Source organism: Lontra canadensis, unplaced genomic scaffold, assembly GCF_010015895.1.
Source record: "Lontra canadensis isolate GAN:19392208 unplaced genomic scaffold, GSC_riverotter_1.0 scaffold99, whole genome shotgun sequence".
NCBI lineage: Eukaryota > Metazoa > Chordata > Mammalia > Carnivora > Mustelidae > Lontra > Lontra canadensis.
This window is the reverse complement of record NW_022631093.1, coordinates 2,208,998-2,224,112: the sequence shown is the minus strand read 5'-3', so window position 1 is coordinate 2,224,112 and position 15,115 is coordinate 2,208,998. Positions and strand designations below refer to the sequence as shown.

General features: G+C 42.5%; 1 protein-coding gene across 7 annotated transcripts in view; it reads right to left on the bottom strand.

The window, feature by feature from the left end:
* Positions 1–8,085: 8,085 nt before the first annotated feature.
* Positions 8,086–15,115, bottom strand: part of RAD50 (RAD50 double strand break repair protein) — a 227,678-nt gene continuing 220,648 nt past the window's right edge. For 6 of the 7 annotated variants that reach the window (XM_032837574.1, XM_032837577.1, XM_032837576.1 and 3 more), the window contains 4 exons: positions 12,986–13,071; positions 12,328–12,470; positions 9,798–9,931; positions 8,086–8,431 (listed from right to left, as the gene is read on the bottom strand). In XM_032837574.1, coding sequence (XP_032693465.1) covers positions 8,245–8,431; positions 9,798–9,931; positions 12,328–12,470; positions 12,986–13,071 — 550 coding nt within the window. In that variant the 3' untranslated portion in view covers positions 8,086–8,244. The remainder of the gene's footprint in view (positions 8,432–9,797; positions 9,932–12,327; positions 12,471–12,985; positions 13,072–15,115) is intronic. The other variant, XR_004380297.1, reaches the window with a different exon arrangement.

The following is a 15,115-nucleotide window of genomic DNA, read 5'->3' as shown; positions in this document are numbered from 1 at the left end:
GTATGACTCTTGATCTCAGGGTGTGTGTTCAGGCCCCATGTTGGACATGGAGCCTACTTAAAGAATAAAATAAAATACTATTTATAAGTGACTGTTTCACTACCTTTACTCTACATTTGCTTTTATTCATGAAATATTTCCTTTCCTAGTTTTCTTCTAATTATGGCCTTTCTTTTCCACTTTTACGAGCCTCCCTAACATTTCTCATAAGGCCACTTCAGCAGTAATAAATTCCTTTAACTTTTATTTGGGAAACACTTTCTCTTTCAATTCCAATTGATAACATTGTAAGGTACAGTATTTTTAATTGTGGGTTTTTTTTCCCCCTAGTACCTTGAATATATCATGCCACTCCTAGCCTTCAAAGTATCTGGTGGAAAATCAGCTGATAGCCTTGTGGGGTTTCCCTTGTACACTACCAGTTGCTTCTCTCATACTGATTTATCTATTTATCTTTGAGATTTTAATTATCATATGTCATGATGTGCACCTCTGTGGGTTCATTTTGTTTGGAAGTCTCTCTGCTTACTGAACCTTGATGTCTGTTTCCTTCCCCAGGTTAGGGAAGTTTCCAGATGCTTTTTCTTCAAATAAGTTTTCCGCCCCTTTCTCTCTCCTCTTTCTGGAACCCCTACAATGCAAATTTTTGTTCACTGGATGTTCTCCAAGAGATCTCTTAACCTATCCTCTCAAAAACTTTTTTTCTTTTTGCTGTTCACCTTGACTGCATTCCATAACCCTGTCTTCTGGATTGCTGATTCATTCTTCTACATTCTTTAATATACTGCTGATTTTCTCTAGTGTAATTTTCATTTTGGTTATTATATTCTTCAACCCTTCTTTCCCCCTCTTTGTTGAAGTTCTCACTAAGTTCATTTACTATTTACTGCAGTCTAGTGAGTTTCTTTAATGATCATTACTTTGAACTCTTTATCAGGTAGATTGGTTATTTCCATTTCATTTGGTTCTTTTTCTGAGGTATTATCTTTTTCTTTCATTTGGATTATGTTTCTCTAATTTGCTTGACTTTTTGTGTTTTTTTTTTTTTTCTGTCAGTCATGTGGAACAGCTACTTCTTCTATACTTGAAGGAATGCTCTTATGTATGGTCATCCCTTGTATAGACTGTGTGAGCCTGGCAATTTTGGCTGGCTGGCTGGGCTGTGGCTGGCATGGGCTGAGGTTTCCAGGCACTTCATGGTTCTGAGGACCTCCACATAGAGGGTACCCTGACAGGAGAGCTGAAGCTGAGGTGGGTGTTTTTTGTTTTTTGTTTAGTTTTTTTAAAAGACTTTATTTGAGAGAGGTAGAGAGAGAGCACAAGTAGGCAGAGCAGCAGGCAGAGGGAGAGGAAGAAGCAGGCTCCCTGCTGAGCCCAGGACTCTGAGATCATGACCTGAGCTGAAGGCAGACGCTTAACCGACTAAGCCACCCAGGTGCCCCCTGAAGTGGGTTTAAGCTGGGGGTTTCCCTGGGCTCTACATGCGGAGGGTTCCTTGACAGGATAGCTGAAGTTGATGTGGGTACAAGCCAGCATGTCATGCCTGAGTGGCTGGAGCTGTGGTGGGTGCAGGCTGGATGGTCGTCCACACGGGTTGCCATAGGAGGTCATCTGTAGCCAAAGCAGTGTGGGCTTGGAGTGTTTCTGGGTGCCCTGCAGCTGTGTCACTTTGGCATGATGGCTGGAACTCTAGTGAGTGCTCACCAGGGGTGTCCTGGTGTGTGCCACACTGGGGCCTTCTTGGTGGGATAGTTTGAGCTGGTGTGGGGTAAAGGCTCAGGGCTCACTGAGGAAGGAGACTGGGAATGGTGCCCAGAGCCTGCTCCCATCCACCTTCTCAAGGTGGAAGGGGGACGTAAACCTTGGTGCTCACCAGGCTCTCTGAGCCAGACAGAGTTCCAGCAACTCCCCTACCATCTGGCAGAGCTCTGGACCTCGATCTTTTATATTCTAGTTGCTCTTTTGTTTTGGTTTGGTTTGGTTTTCTTTTCTGTACCCAGGCAGCTGAATCTGCTTCTGGTCTCTCAGTACTGTCCCTCCCCCTGCTACTTACAGGGCCAGGGTTAAGTTTCGTTTCAGTACCATGTGTACGTCTTGCCATTCTCTATGTGATCTCCCTGTTTTTGTGCAAAAGTGGTTCATTCAGCCCTCAGTTCTTCAGGAGGAATGGTTCTATAAGTACGTATGAACTTGGAGTGTCCGTGAAGGAGGTGAGTTCAGGATTGAGTTCCTACAATCATCATCATCCAGGACCTGAAGACTCCTTTCCTTGACTAATTTTGTAAATCTGTATTCTTTGTTATGTGTGGTCATTGAATTCTCAGCTTAGTGATCGTTAATGATTGGACAGAGATTTCATTTAATGTCTTGAACTAAGTTTCCAAGCATTTGTTGAAGGGCTGTCTGGGTAGGTGTCTGTGTGAGGGAGATAATTTGTTCCGTCACATCCTCAGTGCTTCCACAGGCAATTGGCAGCTATGCCTTCGCCTTCACTGATTGCATGAGTAGTTTCAAGGTCAGAGCTTAGGGTCTTTTCAGGGCCTTCCTGAGTATGCACAAAAATGTGACACACACATGAACATCTAGATTCCCAGGAATATGTGGTAGCTTGTCAAAGCCACCACAGACATCTCCTCCTCTAATTTTTTCTTTCAGGTTTGTTGGTTACCTTGCTGTTGGCTCCAGTTCGTAATGCTGTCCAGGCAGCTGCAGTTTTAGCCAAGGACCACTGATTGCCTACAGCAGTTAGGGCTGTTCGCGGAGTGAGCTTGAATCAGGTCAAATAAAGACCAGCCCCGAGGATGGAGATTTTCAGTGAGCTGCCAGACAGGTCAAATAGGGGTGGTTCTCTGCAGCTGAAGATTTTGGGGAGCTCCAGTCCATTCTGGTCTTTCCAGTCACTGCAGGTTTTCACAGGTTCTGTAGCTATGGGGCTTCTGGTTTTCAAAGCTACCATAGAGACAGGGAGTGGGGCAAAGCCACTGGCTTTTCTGAGATTGTTTTCCTGGAATAAACACTTCTTGGCTTATTGCAAGCCTTTAGTTAATTTCCAAAGTTCTGAAGAAGTTTACCAGCTTTTGCCATTGTTCTCATTGCCTTTATGGAAGACTGATTTTTGTCAGTCTTGACTATTCCCTACCTACTCCCTCACCCCCCTTATTTCCTTCCTTTACTTCCCTAAAGGAAGTAGACACTCTTTATATACTAAAGCTGTAAATTTACACTGACAATTTGGATTCAGTCCAATACTTCAGGGTTCTTTGTAGAGTCTTTTCCCTTTCCTGATATAGATGTAATTCTCTAACAGTGAGAAACTTGGTCCTTATTATCTATAATATACATGTGTGTTTGATTTTCATGTATAAAGTGGTTTCAGAATTACTAACCCACACCCCTGTGAGAAACACATCGAGATGGTTTACTCTTACGAAGATGACTGACAGCTGTGTTGAGAACAGAGGGCCGGGGGCAGGACCTGCCAGTCAGAGTAGTTAGGTATCTCCTCAGATTATTCAGGTTTGAGATGGTGATGACTTGGGCCAGAACAGTGGCAGTTGAGAAGGTAAGACATGGTCAGATTCTGGATACATTCTGAAAGTTGAACCCAGGGTATTAAACTGAGGCATTGGATTTGGGACATTAGATAAACAAAATCTGAAGGATGATGCCAAGTTTTTTCCTGAGCAATTGAAAGAGTGGAGTTCTCATTAACTGAAAGCCTATGGGAGGTGCAGGTTCTGGGGGAAAGATTGATTATGGTCATTTTGTTTCAGATGTCTGTTAGATATTCAAGTGCAACTAGATGTCCAGTAGGCAGCTGATTCTGAGTCAGGAGTTTAGACAAGATCTGGACTGAAGACACATCTGAGGAGTCAGCATCTAGGGGCCTGGGGAAAGTGCTGTCAGTGCCCTGCCTCTATCAAAAGAACTTCCGGTGTATTCCTGCCCACTTTTGTCTGTTGCTGTTAACTGTATCTTTGTCAAAGGCTTTTCTTTCTTAGTATTTGTTTTTACTTTTTAAGTGTGCAAGGCAGCTAGCTCTGTGGAAGGTGCACATGGCATGTCAGTAGGCTGACCTGTCCCGCAATGGCCCTTAGTGGCTCTTGGGAGGTGGCATGTAATACTACAGCCCTCCTGCCCCTTATGTGGTAAAGCGCTGAGGCATGTATTTGCCACATTTCCCTGAGTGTTCCTGTGGGATTAGACTACAGTTGCCAACTGTGGTAACTGGCTTAAGAATACACTCTATGTTGGCTGTTTGCTCTTTACAAAATTCCCCTAGTCTCCTGTTTCCTTTCACTGGAATCATTTCAGGTTCTACTCTGAGGAGAACCATAAGATAATTTTAAAGCTGGATGGATGAAATCTCCAAACAAGTGAGTGCAGAGAAGCCAAAAGGAACAGACTGAGCACCAGAGGGCTGCCCCTTTAGTAGGCCAGGGAAACTGCATGTGCAGGGAGAAGTGGCTTCTCTTTCAGCAGTGTTGGGGGTTGGCAGGAGTCTGAGGACAGAGCCTGGGCAAGACAGTCCAGCGTCTGTGCCAGACAGTGATAGAGTGATGGGCCATGGAGTCTAAGCTGTAGAAGGAGAGAAAAAGGTATGAGGGAAGCGAGGACCTGAAACCTTGCGGGACTCAAAAAATTACTAGGGTTGGAATCCCCAAGAGTGAACTGTGAATGTATCAGGCACTTTTTGGAGAGCGAGGTGCTTAACAGCGAGATTATAGAGAGCTGCAATTTTTGCTACTGTAAGGACTGGACTCTGGAGTTAAGACTATGGCGTGTCTTTTCAGTGCAGGAAGGGAGCAGAGAGGCCAGGGTTATGTTATATTATCATTTGAATGCTGAAGTCACTGTGATTATGAAATTAGACCTGGGGAATGACTGCAAACAGGGGGCTAAATTTGTCAGTGAATAAGGGGTTGAGCAGGCTGGGCACAAAAGAACAGAAACAGGAAAGAGTAAACTAAAGACAGGTTTTTCTTGAACAGCCACCTGGTACTTATGTGCAGTCTAGTCTTTTAATCCTCATTAACAATCTCCAGTATTAACAATCCTCATAACAATCCTCCAGCTGTTTTACCTACGTGAAAGATATGGAAATGGACGTAAAAGGAAATAAATGACTTGCCCAGGGTCCCAGAGCCAAGGAGTGGTGGTGCTCGGGTTTAGCTTATGACTTTGCCTCCTATTCTTCATCTCCACACTGTGATGCCTACTCATCCCTCATGTGAAGCAGGGGTGTTGAATGAAGAGTGATCTAGAAGCAGAAATGAACAGAAGGGCACCTACCCCACTTTCATGGCACAGGTACAAGGGGATGGGAAGGGAGCCACTCTCAGAAGGGCTATAAGAGAAGCTCCATCTGGGAATGGGAAGTCTTTCAATTTGTAAATAGCTATTTCATTGCCTGCATTTATCTTGTATTGCCCTGTCATTCCATGTTGTAATTGACTAGCACTTTCAGAAACCTGTTGATAGAAGATCTCATGTCTTTTATCTAATGGGAAATGCTTCCTCTTTTGCTATTAAGATGACTTTAATTTTGATTTGATGACAAATAATGTTAAAATGTTTTGGGGGTGCCTGGTTGTCTCAGTCGGTTAAACCTCAGATTCTTTGATTTCTGCTCAGGTGAGGGTTGTGAGAGCAAGACTCCATCAGGCTCTGTGCTTGTGGGAGTTTGCTTGAGATTCTCTCCTTCTCCCTCTGCCCCTCCCCTCACTTGCTCTCTAATAAAATCTTAAAAGTGCAAAATTTTTAGTTTTGCTAAAGCTAGGAGATACTGAATTTTATTTAAAAACGTTTGTGTGTAACAGTATTCATTGTTTTTGCACTGTTACGCTGAAAAAAAAAAAAACCTGCATTGCAAAACAAAACAACCCCCCCCCCAAATGTTTGTGGTGTCTATCAGAATTTTTTCCTCTTTGGCTTTATTATGGTGATTTATGAACAGAATCATCACATTTTGAAATATTCTTGAATTCCTGAGCTATTGATTATTGTGTATGTTTAATGTATGGCTGGAATTAAAGTGCTTCTAGTTAATTTACAAATTCTTGGATTTTTGCTCTGAGATTGGTACCTTTGTGGATATCATGCTAGTTTGGTAAATAGGGTAATTTTTGTTTTTCAAAGCAAATTAGGATGGCCGAAACTTGTAAGTCTGTGGACAGGAAGTAGATGGTTGGAGTGGTGGCTATGCTGCTTGGCCCTTTGATCCAAGGATTGGGTGAGAATCTGGACCAGGCTTTCTCAACCAGGGCTCTTCATGTGAGTAACAGAACACAGAAAATGATTCAAGTAACTCTTTTTTAAGTTCTCTCACAGTATGTAACTATAGTTGCCCTTGAACAATGAACCCAGGAGCTAGAGGCACCAACCCCTCAGTGCAGTCAAAAACCCATGTATAACTTTTGACTACCCCAAAACTTAACTATTAATATTGTACTGCTGACTGAGGCCTAACTGATGATATCAGCATTTGACAAAACACATATTCTCTATATTATACGTATTACATACTGTATTGTTAGTATGAAGTTAAACTAGAGAAAAAAAAATACTAAGAAAATCATAATGAAAAGGAAATACATTTACAATATTGTACTTCACTGGGGGAAAAAAACCCCAGTATATGTAGAGTTCAAACCTATGTTGTGCAAGGATCAACTGAGATCACATTAGATGCACAGAAACTGATTATATACAATGGATACAGTATGAGTTGCCTACTGCTGCTGTAACAAAGTAGCCCACACTAAGCAGCTTAAAACACCATAAACCAATTTTCACACGATTTGGGAGATCAGAACCCCCAAATCAGGGCTCTTCCTTTTGGAGGCTCTGAGGGGAGAGCATTCCTTTTTCAGCCTCTCCTGGTTGCCTGTAGAGCATGGCACATAGCCCTTCCTCCTCCTTCCAAGCACAGCCCTGTGGCCTCAGTTGGCATGACACTTTCTCTGGCAACACACATGCTCTGCCTGAATGAGGCCAGTCACCATTACATTTAGGTCCCACCAGGACAATCCTGACTCAAGCTCCTTACCTTTAATCAAATCTGCCAAGTCCCCTTTACCACACAAGGGAACATTCACAAGCTCTAGGGATGAGGACTTCGCTGAAGGCTTCAGGGCTTGATTCTTTGCATACCCTGGTTGAGAAGGCCTGTCTGTACCACTTGCTCAGGAGAGTTACAGGTGGCACAAAACGTTGTGCCACATGACTGAGATTCAGAAAGAGAACACTCCAAGGTCCAATTCAGCAGTGTGTGACTTGGTAGCATTCTGCGTATCATGCTTGGGAAAAGCTTCCCATTGTCAGCTGGCAATTCCAGGAAAAAGGTGTGGCTGGATTTTTGTTAGAAATGACATCTGTAATGAGAATGAGTCCTACTTTTCCAGGTCTGGTTGGACCCCACTAGGAGGCGGCTAGGATCTGGTGAGTCTTGTTTGCTCTCCACACTGTAATGCACACTGGATGAACAATCAGCATTGTTCATGAACCGGAGATGAAACACAGGACAGATGTAGAGGGGAACAGACTTCTTCATGATGGCAGATCATGCCCCAAGCCAAGGGAGGCCTGACCTTGATCAGAGCTTTCCAAAGGTAGATGTGCACAGTGGAGAACTTCACCTGCCTAGACTGAGCCCCAAGTTTGGATGGCTCCCTGACAGGAGCAGGTGGGGAGGGAAGACGGTACAAATTGAGTTACATGATTATTTAAGGGTCCTTGAAACTCTAATGCCCCCATGTGACTACTTTGAATTTTACTTGGGGAAACTGACAGCCAGTAAGGGAGGTCACTTCCTGGATTTATAAAATTAAGAGCAGACTAAAATACTAAAACCTCTTCATTTCTGGTCATCTTCAGATATGAATGCTCAGTTGTAATTCACATTATCCAGACAGTGAGAATCTACTTCTCCCAAAGTCCACTGAAAAGTGGAAGCTGAATGAATTAAGCTCAGGTACCGGGAAGCAGGGGAGCAGACTCCAACTGTGTTGCTACTGACCCCTCCCCCCTACCAAGGCATATCAGGGGCTGCCTGCAGGGAGCTGAAGTTCAGGAAATCAGTCCAAATTTCATTTGAAACAATTTTAATGATGGTAGAACTTCTCAGTCAAAATCCTAGATGCAAAGCTCCTCTGAGAGAACAGATTTTCCTACTGACTCAGTTGATACCAGAAATAAGCAGTTGCCTGAGGACTTGTGTTTCTAAGGCAAAAATCGTGACTATTTTTAATGAACATAAGAACCCAGGGAGCTAACACTACATTTCACAATCTCTGAGCACTGATCAATGTTCTTTTTAATCCTGTAGAATTTATCCACATATTCAGAGCGGCCTAAGAGCTCCACAAAATCTTCATCATGCGTGATGACCAGAAGCTGGAAGTTGCGCTGCTGCGAGCGACTCTTGATTATCCTGAAACAGTGTATTTAGAACATTTTATTACTGGAGAGCACAAATAATCCTTCCCTTTAGGTAAAAAGCCACTGAGAACTTCATCAGACACGTGACACAATGTGATGACCAGGGCTTCTGCCAGTCCTATAGGAATTGGAGAGGGCTGGGCTGGACCCAGGCCTTCAAACCCTCCAGGTAGGAGTCCCATCTCCTCTCCAGACAGCACAGGTGCCTGAAGTGATTCTTCACCTAGGTCTGACATAGGCACTGATAAGAATATAGGATGTAGTTTCTTCCAGAACATAAAGTTCTTCTTACTAAAGCAGGTAAAAATGTTTTACTTAATTTTCCTTAGTATCTGTGCTGTTCAACTTTAGGAGTCTGGCTTATTCCTTTGTCTGGGGTTTTTGTGACCTGTTACTAATTCTCTCTGGGAGAAAAGAAAAAAAAAAAAAAAGACCAACTACAGGCAAGGGAAATTACATTTGCAAGCCCCACTGCCTTCTTAGGAGCTGGGTCTACTTAGAATTCTGCCACCACCAGTCACTAGATGCATCACTGGTATGACACACAGGAGGCCTGAGTGGGTGTACTGGGAACATTTTTGCTCATTATGTATATGCTGAGGTACCTAGCTATGAGACTGAAATCAGACTTTTTCTTTTAACTAATCATTTCTTTCTCCTGTGCCTGAAGCTGGATGCACCTGGCTTCCTAAAGTAGTAGCCCTCATGCGCTGGCCACATAAGACTACTGAGAGATGGCTGAGAAAGGGGTCCCCTCCCTATCAGCTCTGCCAAAAAGAATGTATCTGGAGCTAGAGTACCCAAAATAGCTTCTTCAGGAAGGAGAAAGTGCCTTTCCTCTGCCAGCACAGTTTTTCAGCAATGGGTGCCTATCCCTGGAGACTGTACCAAGGGCATGTGAATGTGGCAAAGGTGTGTACGATTTTACTTTCTAGTTTCTACTTAACCACTACTACACTTTTTGAGTAAGAGTAATCATTCTTCACAGGACTGGGGAGATGGGCCAAAATCCACTGTCAGCACCTACAAATGTTTTAGCAGGGCATGGTAAGTCCTCTACGTGACACATGGGCACTGCTGGGTGGGGGGGTGGTTTACAGAAAAACCAAACCAAACCAGGAAACCCTTCAGTTTCCCTATGAACACACTCGGGGAGATGCAGGATGTGTCTGGGACTGCTGTTCCCCACCTAGTTCTTTTTTTAAGCATCTGAAGAATTACTATTAAAGGTAAAGCTTAAGGTCTGCCACCAACCAGCTTCCCCAAGGAAGACACATCCAGACAGGGTTTTCACTATAGTTTTTAAAGTAAGACAAAGAGTTCTATCATAACCTGCCCCCAGGTTAGGAGATACTTACTCAACAAGAGCGTGTGCAAGAGACTCAATGTTTTCTCGGTCAAGATTTGTTGTTGGCTCATCCAAGGCAAGGATGCCACAGTTCAAGCAGAATGTTTCAGCCAAGGCCAGGCGAATGATGAGGGAGGCTAACACCTGGTATAAAGCATGAGAGCTGAGCTGTAGTGCACAGACCTTTTCCTCATTCACTTTTAGGGAAGTAGGCAGACCTGGCCCAATATCTTGGTCAGGGAAAGGGAGCAATGTAATGGGCTCACTGACTGCTCTTTTATCTGAGAGAGCATGGCACTGTGACCAGATGTTTAAACCCTTCCAGAAGGTGAGCCATCAGGTACTTATCTCAGCCTGTCATTGGCAGTGAAATAAAATGCTAAAACCAATGGTGATCTCACTACCTCAAATACACACAAATCTTGTCAGCTATAATGAAACCTGAAGGCCCAGGTTTGAATCTGAAATGCATCACCCTTTATCTCTAACTAGTAATTTGAGTAACAGTTTAACAATGTTAAAAATTCAAGGCCTGGTTATTTTATTTTCCTGATAATAAGGTTAGTTAGGAAACGTGGACACATGACATCTTCCAGAGTCCCCCACACACGTCTTATCTCTGAGTTATCTTGATATCTCTATGTTCCATGGTGTAAAAGGGGCACCGGATACTGTGACCTTACCTATACTTAAATGTCTACGTGCATAAGTTTGAGCAAGCCAACAGAGAAAGAATATTCCTGGGTCAATGTATCAGAAGTACAGAAGTATGGTTTTATTTAAGCCATCCAAGGAACTGACACTTGGAGGCACTTCTTGGTTAATAGAAACCCAATACTTAAACCCTCAGATGTAGCTGAAGCCATCCGAAGGCATAAGGGACACAGAGCTAAGAGTGACAGAACAGTCTAGTAAGTATAAACCACTTGTGTGTGAGCTGTCAATACCCCACCCCCCGAACCTGTGAGCAAAAGGAGCATCAGTGAGGGACAGAAGAGTTTACAGCTTCTCTCTGCTACCCAGGGCAGGCTGGGAGATTGCAGAAGTCAGGATCATAGCTGACTTTGGGGAAGACACTTCCTTCCTGTATTTGAACCCCACTGTGGCTGCCACCTCCACCACCATGTACTAAGAGTCTAAATGAAGTTCCTGGCCCACCTCTACCAAACTATTAGTCTGTCTTCTTCCCCAACACCAAGGAAGCAATTACTGCTAATTTTTGTAATTTTAGAGTATCTTTGGGAAATCTACTTTGTTCAAATAATTTCCAAAGTATTCTTAACCCAAAGGGAGGGGTTTCAAACTGTTTTTTCTTATTCATAACTACTAAAAATCACCAAAGCAAGTAGGAAATACTGATTATAGATCACAAATTTGTCATTTTTGCAAACTATGATTAAGATAATAATCTGCATGTGCCTTAAATTGGTATCTGCTGTCTGGGCTGACAACAAAATACATACACGCAGGACTCTTCAAACAAAAACTGAAAACTATGAAATACCTCAGATAATGTGAGTAGCCATTTCGAGAATTTTAAGATTTTGTTAAGAAAACTGGGGGTCCAGAAGTGTTCCGAAATATAATCTGCTTCTAATCTCAAAGGAGGAAGCTCAAGAATCCAGACCGTCTTGGTTACAGACTTGTGCATAAAGGAACCCAGCCTTGTTCCCAAGGATGCAGGTCCAATTTTCCCGAATCTTTAAAGCTTTATTCCTCTGATTTGCTCTGTGCTCCCTATCCAACATAGCATATTCTGCCAGAGCCACATGTGGACCCAAGCGCCTGGCCCAGCTGCTGAGGGTGTCATGAATTCTGGTCTAGCAAACCCTTCTTTTAACATTTTTAAGCAATCTCTACACCCAACATGGGGCTCAAACTCACAACCCCAAGATCAAAGGTGCATGGTCTACTAACTGAGCCAGCCAGATGTCCCTAGCAGACCTTTCTTTTAGAGGATCTATAGGCCCAAAGGCTAGGCTGAGGGAGGAGAGGGGTGGGCACTCAGTCCTATGATGGGGCTGCTTTCTCAATGAGAGTTTTATATTTTAATGCCTCATCTGGCTCAACCTAGGATCTCGTTTGGTGATACTACAGGTTATTGTTTCTAACATCCTTCCCCACCTTTGATCACTCGAAATCAGGACACATTCTTGCAATTACGGTTCCATTTTTTTTCTTTCTTGGTGGCACATAAAATAGTGTTATGTCTTACAACTGATGATATAGTAACTTTGTTCCCATAAGGAGTATAATGAAACAAGGGTTGTTAGCTGCTTGTTCTACATAAGGCCTATCACATGAGAATGTTTCAGACCCTTCTCCTACAAGACCACCTAATGGTGCAGGAAATGCTGGTTAGAACTGTAAGAGTGGAATGGGATAGGTGAGTCTGATCAACCTTATATGGCAACAAAGAGTGCTTTGAGGAGCTTCTCACCATTCCTGGGCAGCCCTGGGTGCTTTCATGGCACCAACAATACTCTCTCCCTGTCAATTCTTTGTGTATAGGTGGCTCCCGGGGCTCTCGAGACACCTGCCTTTTGTCCAGCACTGCATCGTCCTCGCATATCCAAGGCCGTGTCTCCTTTTAGCATTACCACGCGGTAGTTGTAATTCCGCCTTTTATCAGAGGCTGATACATTTTCATCGGCATCAGATCGAATTTCTATGTATTCAATATCTGACACAAAAAGAAGATGATTTCAGAGGAACCTACACTCTGCAGCCATTCGTCATTTGCAAATATTAAGTAAGCCTTTGAAATAACATGTGAGCTGACATTACCATTCAAACTGGCTGAGAAGGTTCAGGACACAAAAGCAACCCAGATGCCCCAACCCTCAGTCTCAGCTCTGCCTTTCTTAGTTCCCGTATTAAGAGTTTCCTCCTGCTGGTTTTCTTCTTATCGTCTTTCAGTTTATCCCTATCTACACTTCAACAGAATCTATTAGGTCATCAGTTAAATGTAATATGTATATAGCCAAATATGTAAGTCCTGTCAGGCTCTGGAATAGAAAACTTTGCATTTTTTTTTTCTTGCTACATGATGTTGTCAAGATAAGAATTCTTAGAAAATCTCAAAGAGATATTCAGAAAGGGTCCAGGCGATAATGCTGGCATGATGAGAGATCCTATGTGGCAAGAGCTAGGGACATGGCTTTGGAAAAACCATTCACGACAAACTATGTCAATTACCTTGTCCACGATAGGTATTTCGCCAAAGGTCACGAATAATTTTGTTGATTTCTTCCATTTTCATACTGTGAAATTTCATGATTGCTCTGGAAAAAGAAGTCCTTGGTACTTAATGTAATGGTAACATTAATTATATGTAATAGTATATTTTAAAAATATATGACATATAATACATATCATAAAAGTAACATCTTAAAAATCTCATGAAATTATGGGTACTTCTAATGGTAAAAGCAGAATATAGTAAGAGCTAGAAACAATAACCGGAACTACAACACTGCTACAGGGCTACTAATGAATACAGCCAGGCATGTACCCAGGGCCCCTGAGTCCTGGCCCTGCTCCATGGTCACTCTGTGACAGGACAAATACCCCCTCTTGAAGAAGTATTTAAATACTGTAAAAATCTCAAAATGTGTGGACAACTTTTCTTAGGCTCGCTGGAAAGACTAGCTACTGAGGCCTACTGGCTATAGGAGGATGGCATTGAGTAAAAGCCGGGAGGTGTACAAGGTTCCCTAGTCTATCGGACGTACATGCAACTCTGAACTGTGGCCTTTTCACTTCTGTTACTAGTACGGTTTACAGAAAGTCAGCCTCTTCAGGGGCTTTAATTCCTCAGGTACGTGAGCTTTTCTCCAACCAGTAGGTATGGTTGAAAGAACAATTTATAGGCTTAAGCTGAGATGAACCTCGAAACTTCTATTTTCCCTTCCTAGTTGAAGACTAAGAAATCCTAACTCCAAATATATGCATTCATTTCCACTTGGCCTGTCAGCCTCCCCACCCTCACTTCGCAACACACTTCAGAAACTAGTACTTTCTAAACACTACAAAGAAGGAAAGAAACGTTTATAAAAACAAAAGCAGCCTGTTAAAAACTAACTTCATTCTTCCTATAGTCACCTTTCATCAAAAAGCCCTTAGGTTCTTTGGAAATGGGTTTATGAACTAATAAATGTTGCATCAGTGACAAAAAGGCAAACATCACTGCCATGACTATACAGAGGATGTGAGGTGGCCCTACTTCCATTTGCAAGTCTCTTATCTGATATATACAAAAAAAGAAACTGAACGTAATGCTACTGGCTCTGCAGAATCATTTCATGATCTTTTGGTTCGCCAGTAAGAGAGAAAGAAATGACTCAACATAAATACATTTTAAATATCAGATGAGGGATTTTGAAGTAATAAGACTGGAAAAAACCGTATTGTGCTTGTTGGTGAGAATGCTGCAAGCCTCCATTTTCTAATTCATACATCTAGTTTATCCCAGCCTGACATTTTACACTCCTGTTAAAAGGACCGACACCAGACTCCTAAGTATTTGCCAAATAAGCAACAAAACCCCTAGAGAATATTCTTGGGATCAGTCACTTAATCCACAGCTCTTCATCTATTACAATCCTGATTTTTCAAATAATTTAAAAAGGTCATCTTTCCATTCAACTTTAAGATCTTTCATTAACTAAATAATCATACCCAAGGTGGAGAATAAACTCCACATGTCCAAGGTGCGTGCACACAGCCCTTGCCATGGCTTCCTTGCACAACAGAGGTGGTGCTTCCTCACCTGTGTAAGAGAGCATGGCACGTAGCAGCTCTAGTCCTGAGGGAGATCCGGATTCCCAAAGGGGTGTGTCACACTCAGTTGATACCTACTGCTGTTGGCCAGACCATAAGCTAATCTTTGTATCATCTCTCTCCAGTATGGAGTTTACCACCCAACTTGCAACAGCAGGGGATAATGAAGATAACCACATGACATCCACTTGAGGGGTAACAGTAACATCAGTTGTTACTACTAATGACCATTTAAATCTGTGAAGCACAATTACAGTAAGCAATTACATCATTTAATCCTTACAACAATACTGGGAGTTAGCTTTAGTTATCCCCATTTTACCATTAAGAAAACTGATACTTTACGAATTTTCTGGAAAGGAAATTGATACCCTTATAATAGCATCAAAACCAATAAAATACTTAGGTACAAATCTAACCAAGGAGGTCAAAGATCTCTACTCTGAAAACTAAGACACTGATGAAAGAAATTCAAAGACACATATAAGTAAGAAAGATCTCATGTTCATCGATTGGAAGAATATTGTTAAAATACCAAAGCCAGCT